This window comes from Anolis sagrei, chromosome 4 (genome assembly GCF_037176765.1).
Source record: "Anolis sagrei isolate rAnoSag1 chromosome 4, rAnoSag1.mat, whole genome shotgun sequence".
Lineage (NCBI taxonomy): Eukaryota > Metazoa > Chordata > Lepidosauria > Squamata > Dactyloidae > Anolis > Anolis sagrei.
Genome location: NC_090024.1, coordinates 27304106 through 27316449, shown reverse-complemented (window position 1 = coordinate 27316449; position 12344 = coordinate 27304106). Strand labels below are relative to the sequence as shown.

Here is a 12344-nt window from a genome sequence, read left to right as displayed (position 1 = left end):
GTGACCAGCAGTGCTGCAGAATTTGAGGAGGCACGAATGGAGGGTGAAAGAGAGAAACGTGCCAGGAGAAAGGTGCGTCAAGCCAACCCCGACCGGGACCGCCTTCCACCTGGAAGCCAATGCCTTCACTGTGGGAGAAGATGCTGGTCAAGAATAGGTCTCCACAGCCACCTACAAACCCACAAAAATAGTAATCAAGGAAGACCATCTTATTCGTCCAACGAGGGATCGCCTAAGTAAGTATATACATCAATTCTTAGCACAAAGCTGTGTCAGAACACAGTTATAACGCAATTAATCCACTTTAACTGCCATGACAACACTACAGGAGGTTGGAGTTTGTAGTTTAGTGAGGCCCAAGGCCTTTCTGGCTGAGAATGCGAACAGGCCTTCCCCAAGCAGTCCACATGACGTTGCCATGGCAGCGAAAGCCAATAGTAATACCTCTGTAGGACCAATCACTCCAGCGAGAAGTCCCGCCTCTTTCGCCCCGCCCTCGGCCGGCTCAACCAATTAGATTGGACTCTAGGTTGTCTGTCAAGGTACCGAAACATGATGGACGGGGAGAGAAGGAGGCGGGTCTCTTGAAGTCACGTGACCTGGCCGCCAAAGCGGCGGAAGGGGAGCCGGTCAAAATGGCGAAGGTCTCGGAGATGTACGATGTGACTTGGGAAGGTAAAGCGCTGGTCCCGGAAAGGAGCGGGGGAGGCGGCGGGGAAACGGGGAGGCGGCGTCATTATGAGGTTTTCTGTGCGGGAGGCAGCCGCTCAGTCTGAGGGAGACATTGCCCTCGTCGGTGCCTCGGCTGTTTCCCTTCAGGGCCGAATTGCGCAAGGTGCGCTTCCTAAGTGGCATTCTCAGAACTCAGCTACGCAAAATTCGTATTACTCTCCCACTTAGTGTAGAATGGCGCAAGGTGCGCTTCCTAAGTGGTATTCTCAGACCTCAGCTACGCAAAGTTCGCATTAATCTCCCACAGTGTAGAATGGCGAAGGTGCGCTTCCTAAATTGTATTCTCAAAAGTCAGCTACGCAAAGTTCGCATTAATCTCCCACTTAGTGTAGAATGGCGCAACGTGCGTTTCCTAAATGATATTCTCAGACCTCAGTTACGCTAAGTTCGCATTTGTAAACCCCTAGAATAATAGAATCAAAGAGTTGGAAGAGACCTCATGGGCCATCCAGTCCAACCCCCTGCCAAGAAGCAGGAATATTGCATTCAAATCACCCCTGACAGATGGTCATCCAGGCTCTGCTTAAAAGCTTCCAAAGAAGGAGCCTCCACCACACTCCGGGGCAGAGAGTTCCACTGCTGAATGGCTCTCACAGTCAGGAAGTTCTTCCTCATGTTCAGATGGAATCTCCTCTCTTGTAGTTTGAAGCCATTGTTCCATTGCGTCCTAGTCTCCAAGGAAGCAGAAAACAAACTTGCTCCCTCCTCCCTGTGGCTTCCTCTCACATATTTATACATGGCTATCATATCTCCTCTCAGCCTTCTCTTCTTCAGGCTAAACATGCCCAGTTCCCTAAGCCGCTCCTCATAGGGCTTGTTCTCCAGACCCTTGATAATTTTAGTCGCCCTACTCTGGACACATTCCAGCTTGTCAATATCTCTCTTGAATTGTGGTGCCCAGAATTGGACACAATATTCCAGATGTGGTCTAACCAAAGCAGAATAGAGGGGTAGCATTACTTCCCTGGATCTAGACACTATGTTCCTATTGATGCAGGCCAAAATCCCATTGGCTTTTTTTGCCGCCACATCACATTGTTGGCTCATGTTTAACTTGTTGTCCACGAGGACTCCAAGATCTTTTTCACACGTACTGCTCTCGAGCCAGGCATTGTCCCCCATTCTGTATCTTTGCATTTCATTTTTTCTGCCAAAGTGGAGTATCTTGCATTTGTCCCTGTTGAACTTCATTTTGTTAGTTTTGGCCCATCTCTCTAATCTGTCGTTTTGAATCTGTCGTTTTGAATTCTGCTCCTGTCCTCTGGACTATTGGCTATCCCTCCCAATTTGGTGTCATCTGCAAACTTGATGATCATGCCTTCTAGCCCTTCGTCTAAGTCATTAATAAAGATGTTGAACAGGACCAGGCCCAGGACGGAACCCTGCGGCACTCCGCTCGTCACTTCTTTCCAGGATGAAGAGGAAGCATTGGTTGAGCACCCTCTGGGTTCGTCCATTTAACCAATTACAGATCCACCTCACCGTAGTTTTGCCTAGCCCACATTGGACTAGTTTCCTTGCCAGAAGGTCATGGGGGACCTTGTCGAAGGCCTTACTGAAATCCAGGTACGCTACATCCACGGCATTCCCCTCTTCCATAAAAAGCCTCAAAGCCTTTACAGGTGGATCATTACTTATCCGAAATGGATGGATTTCCTATCGTTTGAGATACTTTGAAGATGTGATCTCAGTCTAAACTCGAAATTCATTTATGAATCATGTAATAATAATAATAGTAATAGCCCAAGGGGGCTGAGGGCAGATTCCAACAGACAACAGGCAAACATTCAATGCCTTGAAAAATAATAGATACAAATACAATAAACAAACCAACCAAATCGCAACATCTAAAACCAAGTTATAAACATACAATCTAAAATTAATTAAGAACCTGAACTAACCATTACATTATATTAACATAATAAAATTGTTTATAAAAGCAATTTATAAAACCACACAAAAGATTATTTGCAATATTTAAAATTAATTATGTGGCCAGAAATGTCAACAAGGCTGATTTAATGTACATGTGATGTACACCTTTCACTGTAATTATAATAATTTTGTGAAGGTGGGTAGTATTGGACAGATGTGTTTTAAAGGCCATTTTAATTTGCTTTATTTGTTGTTGTTCATTCGTTCAGTTGTTTCCGACTCTTTGTGACCTCATGGACCAGCCCACGCTAGAGCTCCCTGTCGGTCGTCACCACCCCCAGCTCCTTCAAGGTCAATCCAGTCACTTCAAGGTTGCCATCCATCCATCTGGCCCTTGGTCGGCCCCTCTTCCTTTTTCCTTCCATTTTCCCCAGCATCATTGTCTTCTCTAAGCTTTCATTCTTCTCATGATGTGGCCAAAGTACTTCATCTTGGCTTCTACTATTCTTCCCTCCAATGAACAGTTGGGCTTTATTTCTTGAAGTATGGACTGGTTGGATCTTCTCGCTGTCCAAGGCGCTCTCAGAACTTTCCTCCAGCACCACATAATTTGCTGTATTTGCTGTATTTTAATTCTGTTTTTTACCACCCTGTTATTTAATTGGTTTTTAACCTTTGTCTTGCTTTTTTAAAACTGTGTAATGTGGATAGATGTTAGCCGCCTTGTGTCCCCATGGGAAGAAAGGCAGATTATTATTATTATTATTATTATTATTATTAATAATAATAATAATATATTGATACATCAGAAAGCAACGGTGTCACTCTCTCAGCCATCTATATAGACAGTATTGGAGTATTTTGGATTTTGGTATTCAGGATTTATTTATCGTGTCAGAAGCGAACTGAAGTTACAGTTGTAATGTATTTAGAAACACAAATGAAGTTTTAAAACTTGGCATTATACTAAAAGTCCTTTGATCAGTAGCTGGACACTTGGAGTGCCTCTGGTGTTGCCGCAAGATGGTCCTCCATTGTGCAAGTGGCAAGGCTCAGACTGCATTGCAATAGGTTGTCTGTGATTTGCTCTTCTCCACACTGACATGTCATGAACTCCACTTTGTAGCCCCATTTCTTAAGACTGGCTCTGCATCTCGTGGTACCAGACTGCAGTCTGTTCAGCGCCTTCCAAGTCGCCCAGTCTTCTGTGTGCCCAGGAGGGAGTTTCTCACCTGGTGTCAGCCACTGATTGAGGTTCTGGGTTTTAGCCTGCCACTTTTGAACTCTCGCTTGCTGAGGTGTTCCTGCGAGTATCTCTAAATCTTAGAAAACTACTTTTTGATTTAAGGCATTGGCTGATAACCGAACAGGGGGTAGGCCAGAGATGCCACTGCCTTGGGCCTTTCACTGTTAGCTGCTACTTCCGTGACAACGTCCATGATGAGGACCGTTCCGGTCACCCTTCTTTGATTTGGTGGCTTCAGTTGAAGCGAGGATTCGTGAGAACAGGCGCTTTCCAATAACAGGTCTCTCAAACGAATTTCCTTACGTGTCTAGATCAGTGCTTTACAACATTGTTTCTGAACACCTAAAGTTTAGGAAACTATGCTCCCGTTGGGTCCCGAAACTCCTAACAGAGGACCACAAAAACGAAAGATTTGAGTGTGCGATCAAATCAAATAGTCTGTAATCAAAGAAGGGTGACCGGAGCGGTCTTCATCATGGACGTTGTCACGGCCATCTTTGAATTGTCGTACCCACTTAGGCACTTCCTTTCACTCATAACAGTATCACCGTACACTTCACAAATCTGTCGATGAATTTCTGCAGCAGGCAGGTTCCTGCTGACAAAAACTGTATCACTGAGCGAACCTCACATGCGGAGGGTGAGTTGATAGTCTTAAACATTTTTAAAGCACAGAACAGAACTGTACAGGTTAGCTACAGAGCGGAAACTGAGCACAGTTGTTCCCGAGGCATGCCGGTACATGACGCATGCGCTCGTTGCGGTATACTCGCGAACTACTAGTGTCTACAACAAAACGGATCTTACTTAAAAAATACCCCTCGTATATATTGGCAATGTATAAGGATTTCTGAACTATTACTCTTACTTTGTATAAGTAAGCAATTCTTATTACTATACTTTGGAGAAAAAAACTCAATCTTGTGAGGCTAAGAATCTTGTAAGAAAGGTACATTCCCAAATCACAAAACCTAATCCATAAAGTGTTTCATTAACTAATTTATGAGGAAATACCAATATGACACTGCACATGTTTCATGCCTTGCACATTACAGAGCTCACATTGAGACATAGCATTATTGCAACAATGAAGCTATAAATCTGGTGTGACACATTGCATAATTTCCATTTGAGTGTTGTGCAGGCTTTCGCCTAATTTCAGTTTTTACCTTTTTATTATTTTATTTTAAAACTGTCACAGAAAATTGGACTATTGTAGCTAGTTTTCAAGGTCCCTCCCACCACTGTCATTCTACTTTTGGGGGGGGGGGGGGGTTGGGGGATGGGAGTACTTTGTAACTTGAACTTCTGATGCATAGACTCCATTAGCAGAATACCCTGAGACTTCCATAGCTCTGCTATTAGCAACCATCCAGTTCCAAGCAAGAACTACCATAATCAAACCACAGGATGCTATATCATATTTGTTTTGCCTAAATAACCAATCTTTAAAATAATACTTGTAATTTTCAAATCTGAGTGAATATGAAATCTCTGATAAACTGGTTGTTTGTTAATTGAATACCTACAGTCAACCTTTCACATTTGTTCAGTTTAGAGACACAGGATCCCCATGAAGACGAATAATAATAATAATAATAATAATAATAATAATAATCTTTATTTACACCTTGCCACTATCTCCCCAAAGGGGACTCAGGGCGGCTCACATGAGGCCAAGCCTGAAAATACAATACAGCAAAATAAAATTCAAAAAATTACATCACAACTAAATACATAAAGTAACAAGATAAAATAAGCAGTGCAAAATAACATAATAAAAGTTGAACATAGTGGGTGGGCTAAATGCACAAGATAAAATGATAAAATCCTGGATGAGATAGGAGTAGAAAAAGTGTATTTGTGAGGGAGGAGCCCAAGAAGGAGGAACAGTGGGGTAGGCCTTCATTAAGGATGTGGGAAGGTGCATCATGAGGATGACACTGTAGATGGAACAGACAGAAATGGGTTATATAGTCACTCTCCAAAGGCACATCGGAAGAGCCAAGTTTTTAGATCGATCTTAAGGGCTGCTAGGGTGGGGGCTTGCCTACAAATAAATCACAGTGGGTTTTTTTTCCTGAGAGAGAGGCTCTCTAGGAATATCTTTGTGTTCCACCACAACTTTATGGTAAACTTCCATTGGAAGCTGAACATAGAATCTCATTGGAGGATGTAGGGATTCCCAGATAAGATGTTCCCTTTACAAACCTAACATGACTGGAGAAAAAAAATTCTAACATAACTATAGAATCACATTGGGGGACCTAGATATTCCTAGAGAGAACATTTTAATCAAACATACATAATAAAATCATTCAAAATCAAAACCTCAGATATAGAAGGATGGGTGTGCATAGAAAAATAATTGAATTGTGCTGAATATTAAGTCTTTAATATATTAAATTGGAAGTAAGACAAACTCTTCTTGCATCCGTGATTTAAAATAAACAGTTTCCCAGGTTTTTTAAAAGAATGGTGTGTGCTCCATATATGCAGAATTCTAACTAGACTGTATGGCAATTGTTTCTTAAAATCTACATCAAAATCACAGTGTCTCTAATTATTTGTAATGGATAAGAATATTCTTCAGATAATGGATAAAGGTAACTTTATAACATGAGATTCTTTATCTCTCTTTGGCCAGACCTGGGACTGCACAAAAAAGTTTTTCGTAGGCCCCTTCTACACTGCCATATATCCCAGCATCCGATCTCAAGATTATCTGCTTTAAACTGGATTATATGAGTCTGCATTGCCAAATATTCTGGGATCAGATCCTGGGATATAGGAGCAGTGTGGAAGGGGCCTGAGATAGTGGGTTACTTTTGGCTTTGTGAATTAGGGTTCAACAGGCTGGTTTTGGGCTAAAAGCCTACTAACATATTGTATGTGGATGAGCATGATTTCTGTTTTTGTAATCTAATTAATTTTTGACCTTAAATGCAAAGTTCATCACCTAGATTTTCCTTTTTGTATGCCCGTGTGACCTGATATGTATTAGTCTCTGTACATACAATCAGTCTGTATATAGAGAAAGGCCAAGTTGTATGCCTTATAAATCAACACATCCTATACTATCTTAAAGCAATAATGTAAAGTAGAATTTATTGCCATATATTAACTGTGGTCTGACAATATTTTAAGTATAATTTATAGTTTCTGCATGTTGTGGAATTAATATCACAAAACCTTCATGCTCTATGTCTGCTGCCTGTAGTTATAGTACAAAACCATACCACCACATAGGAAGTGCAGAAGGCTGACAGTTAGCTCTTTGCATAAGACAGCTGCCAGCTCCCTCTATGTAAACAGTGCACCAATTACTATGATACCTGAGCAGAGTGGAAATTGTTTCCACATGGCTGTTTTTTCATCTTTATAGGAGGCAGTATAGTGGACTGAGCAAGTGAGGTCCTCTTTTCCACATCAGTTTTTCCAGGCCCTAGGGAGCTACAATATTTCTTTAGAAGGGGGCCTTCATAGCTGTAAAACCAGTTTGCCTTGTTCAGAACAGCTACTGGAAGCACACCTTATGAATAAAGTATGTTAAAAGCTGTAAGCATCCCTAAAGTTTTTTTTTCTGCCCGTATAATGTTCTTGTGGACAAATAGATTATTCCTTCAAATAGGTGAAAAATAGTTGTTCGTAACTTGGGGAGTGCCTGTACTCAGTAGCTAACATTTTCTAGCCTCTGCATTAATAAAGTTATTAATAGTGGGCCTACGTTACAGGTTTGTACAACTTATCAAGACAACAGTTAAAATGCTCTGAATGTAAAGCAAAAATCAGTGCCTTTATAAAGATTGTAGATTTTTGTCTGGCCAAGTATGATGACATGAGGTTCTCCAAATACATGGGGAAGGGGAGAATTGGTAGTCTTAGATAGTGCAGTGACTGCAAAGGAGAGGAGAGAAAGTTAGACCAATAAACTGCAGGTAGAGGAAGGAAGAAGTAGTATTTCTTCATCTGAGAAGTTGAGGGAATAGATATAGATGTCATTCCTTACTCTATTCTTGTAATATGAATAGTGAAAAGAGAAAATGGTGCAGCAGTATTTTTGGAGGAATATGACACTGGAATAAAGGCACTGCTTTATTGTTGTTATTAATATTATTATTATTATTATTAATTATGTTTACTTATATCCCACTTTCTCTCTCTATAAAAGAGACTCAGAGAGACATAGAGTAAAACCAAATAAAATACAATTTAAAGCCGAAGCTTTCCTTAAATTTTCATGACACTGTGATTGTGGTAAAGCTGGGAAGGATGAAGTGCTCTTCTCTTCCTCTCCCTAAGTAACACTTGGAAAGAGAATATAAGTATTGGCTCATTTCTTAATAATTTATTATATCCATCTGCCTCCAGTGTGCTCTGAGTTGTATACATGGGTATTCTTCCCTACTTTGACACCATAATATCCCTGTAAGGCAACAGATCACACATATCTACAAAGAAATTTGTGAAGGAGTATATGGAAATGGAGCTCTTGATTTATAGTTACACCAGAGTGCCATTTAAGAAGTGTGGGATGAGATGTCATCAGCAGGGAAAGCAATAAATAAATAATCACAATAAATATGATCTTGTTGACTTCTTAAAACAGATATTCCCATAAACTACCTATAAATCTAATTTGTTTGTTTCAGTTATATACTACCTGTCTCCCAATAGAGACCAAAGGTGGCTTGAAACGAAATGAAAAACTAGAAACATTTTTTTTAAATGACATTTGGTTATGCAGTTGGCAACCTTCCCATCCACAAATGTTATGCCTGTAAGTATTTTCTAGGGGGAAGAACTCTTTGAGAAGGAAGAAAATCTCCGTTTCAGTACATTTAGACTTGGACAGCATTCTGCAGTCTGCACAGTCTTGAGATATAGAACAACATATTCTATATTAAATGCTCAGTGATGAATATAGTTCTTGAATACTTACCATATACCATATATACTCGAATATAAGCTGACCTGAATATAAGCCATGGCACCAAATTTTACCACAAAAACTGGGAAAATGTATTGACTCAAGTATAAGCCTAGGGTGGGAAATGCATCTACTGGTAAATTTCAAAATAAAAATCGGTACCAATAAAATTACATTAATCAAGGCATCAGTGGGTTAAATGTTTTTGAATCTTTACATAAACCTGTAATTTCAGATAAGACTGTCCAACTTTGATTAAATCATTATTCTAACCTTCTTCAATGTAAATGTGCTCGTGCATTCTTCCAGTAATCACCATCGTTTATTTTAACTATACATTTTGGAGAAAATGCTGTGTTTATATGAATAAGGAAGAGTGGGAAAGACTGGCAGCGAGAGAGGAGGAGAGGAAGGTGTGTCCTGCACCAAGAGAGGAGGAGAGGAAGGTGCGTACTGTGTGAGAGTGGAGGAAAGGAGAGAGAGCTGGGTTGCTGTTCAGAGAGGTGAGGGTCCTGGCAGGAAGGCGTGGGACTGAAAGAAGCCCTTCTTTCAGCCCCATGCATTTCCGCTAGGACCCTCACCTGAGTATAAGCAGAGATTAGGCTTATTTTCAAGTATATGCAGTAATAGCCTGTTGGCAAGTAAAACCTGACATATTAGGAAAATGTGACCTTATACTATTGGAAGTGTTACTAGGAGTCAGAAGAGAAAGAATTGGTGGAATGAGTAGCCATCTTAATAGGTGTTAGTCTAAGAGGAAAAAAATTATCTGGGTATTACTTTTCCCATTTGGGTATGCCAGCCGCATACCCAAATGACATTTTAAAAAGGGATTCTTTCATCCCCACACCTTCCTGCCAGGAGCCTCACCTCTCTGCACAGCAACCCAGCTCTCCTTCCTTTCATCTTCTCTCGTGCATACACACCTTTCTCGCCTCCTTTCTACAGTGGCCTTCCTCTGAGGGGTTATATAATGAGGAAAAGCACCCATGAAGAGCATGTCGATAGCTTAGAGTCCAGAAAGAGAAAAAGAGGTTGCAAACATATTTTTGGATATTAACCCCTTTTTTCTCCACACAGTTTGGAAGATGCCCTATTGAATACTGTGGAACTTATAACTTTGTTGTTCACTTTGATTTTAGGTTAGATGTTTTACTTTCTTTTAAGACTTTACACCCACGCACTTGTTAAGTGCATTTACGCTCCAATTAAGTGAAATAGGGTTACTTTCAGGTAATTGTGTTTGCAGTTGTATCATTGATGGTACAAAGTCATAACTTGTCACAACCCAAAGCATGATTATTTAAGTGTTTAAGCACTCTTGAGTTATTGAGACATGTGTATGGCTTGCAAATGAGAACCTAGTTTACATTTTAAATAGTTTGCATATAATTTAGCATAGTAACCACTGCCCTTGTTGGCAATGGATGTAGCAATCTTCCTCTGGTCCTTTTTATGAACCAAGGGAATGAGAGCCTAATATGGCATGACTTATAGAATCATAGAATCATAGAATCAAAGAGTTGGAAGAGACCTCATGGGCCATCCAGTCCAACCTCCTGCCAAGAAGCAGGAATATTGCATTCAAATCACCCCTGACAAATGGCCATCCAGCCTCTGCTTAAAAGCTTCCAAAGAAGGAGCCTCCACCACACTCCGGGGCAGAGAGTTCCACTGCTGAATGGCTCTCACAGTCAGGAAGTTCTTCCTCATGTTCAGATGGAATCTCCTCTCTTGTAGTTTGAAGCCATTGTTCCACGTCCTAGTCTCCAAGGAAGCAGAAAACAAGCTTGCTCCCTCCTCCCTGTGGCTTCCTCTCACATATTTATACATGGCTATCATATCTCCTCTCAGCCTTCTCTTCTTCAGGCTAAACATGCCCAGTTCCCTAAGCCGCTCCTCATAGGGCTTGTTCTCCAGACCCTTGATCATTTTAGTCGCCCTCCTCTGGACACATTCCAGCTTGTCAATATCTCTCTTGAATTGTGGTGCCCAGAATTGGACACAATATTCCAGATGTGGTCTAACCAAAGCAGAATAGAGGGGTAGCATTACTTCCTTAGAACTAGACACTATGCTCCTATTGATGCAGGCCAAAATCCCATTGGCTTTTTTTGCCGCCACATCACATTGTTGGCTCATGTTTAACTTGTTGTCCACGAGGACTGCAAGATCTTTTTCACACGTACTGCTCTCGAGCCAGGCGTCACCCATTCTGTATCTTTGCATTTCATTTTTTCTGCCAAAGTGGAGTATCTTGCATTTGTCCCTGTTGAACTTCATTTTGTTAGTTTTGGCCCATCTCTCTAATCTGTCAAGATCGTTTTGAATTCTGCTCCTGTCCTCTGGACTATTGGCTATCCCTCCCAATTTGGTGTCGTCTGCAAACTTGATGATCATGCCTTCTAGCCCTTCATCTAAGTCATTAATAAAGATGTTGAACAGGACCGGGCCCAGGACGGAACCCTGCGGCACTCCGCTCGTCACTTCTTTCCAAGATGAAGAGGAAGCATTAGTGAGCACTCTCTGTGTTCGTCCACTTAACCAATTACAGATCCACCTCACCGTAGTTTTGCCTAGCCCACATTGGACTAGTTTCCTTGCCAGAAGGTCATGGGGGACCTTGTCGAAGGCCTTACTGAAATCCAGGTACGCCACATCCATGGCATTCCCTGCATCTACCCAGCTTGTAGCTCCATCGAAGAAAGAGATCAGATTAGTCTGGCATGACTTGTTTTTGATAAATCCATGTTGACTATTAGCGATGACTGCATTTGTTTCTAAGTGTTTGCAGACCGCTTCCTTAACAATCTTTTCCAGAATCTTGCCCGGTATCGACGTGAGGCTGACTGGACAGTAGTTGTTTGGGTCATCCTTTTTTCCCTTCTTGAAGATTGGGACCACATTGGCCCTCCTCCAATCTGCTGGAACTTCTCCCGTTCTCCAAGAACTCTCCAAGAACTATCTTTTGTCATTTAGATGTACAAATAGAAAATAACCCATTATCACCTATCAAGTGGGACCAGAGATTGATCTGTTGAACCTGTATCAGCTGTTGCATCCAAGTCAGAATGGATCTAAAATTATCTGAAAAGAAATGTTCAATCTGTTTGCAAGATACTGTCATGTAGTCTGCATTCTCTTCTTGTCAGCCAAGGCATAGTAGGCTCCTGACCATTTGAAATAGGACCGCTCTTTACAGATTCAATTATGGAAGCTAAAAATGCTGTCTACATGATCATGGAAGGAGAATTGTAGATATTCTATGTAAATACAGGACAAGGGGTGAATTTTGGTGCAGAATGAAGTGATTATCTTATGCAAAATCCATTGTTCAATTCAGTGGCTTTAAACGGATAAGAGACATTTAATGAACTATAGTATTTTTATTCATTTTCTTCAGATCCAGCCTGCTTTGATACTGTTACCCAACATAAATAATTATTTTTATTGGATTGAAATAATAGTAATCCCTATTGAACTGTAGGTGACTTCTTTAAAAAAAAATCAAGGATTAAATTTATAGTGGTTTATTGTGTTCAATTTCTTATATTTAGCTAT

General features: G+C 41.0%; 1 protein-coding gene across 2 annotated transcripts in view; it reads left to right on the top strand.

Moving 5' to 3' along the window:
• The first annotated feature begins 565 nt into the window (after positions 1 to 565).
• The window catches only part of EMC2 (ER membrane protein complex subunit 2), a 44996-nt gene continuing 33217 nt past the window's right edge, over positions 566 to 12344 (top strand). Inside the window, exons 1-2 of one of the 2 annotated variants that reach the window (XM_067467331.1) lie at positions 604 to 675; positions 7239 to 7397. Coding sequence is in view for 1 of the 2 variants with exons in the window: in XM_060775776.2 (XP_060631759.1) it covers positions 636 to 675 (40 nt within the window). In the remaining variant the exon portion in view is untranslated. Of the gene's footprint in view, positions 676 to 7238; positions 7398 to 12344 lie in introns of both variants that reach the window. The other variant, XM_060775776.2, reaches the window with a different exon arrangement.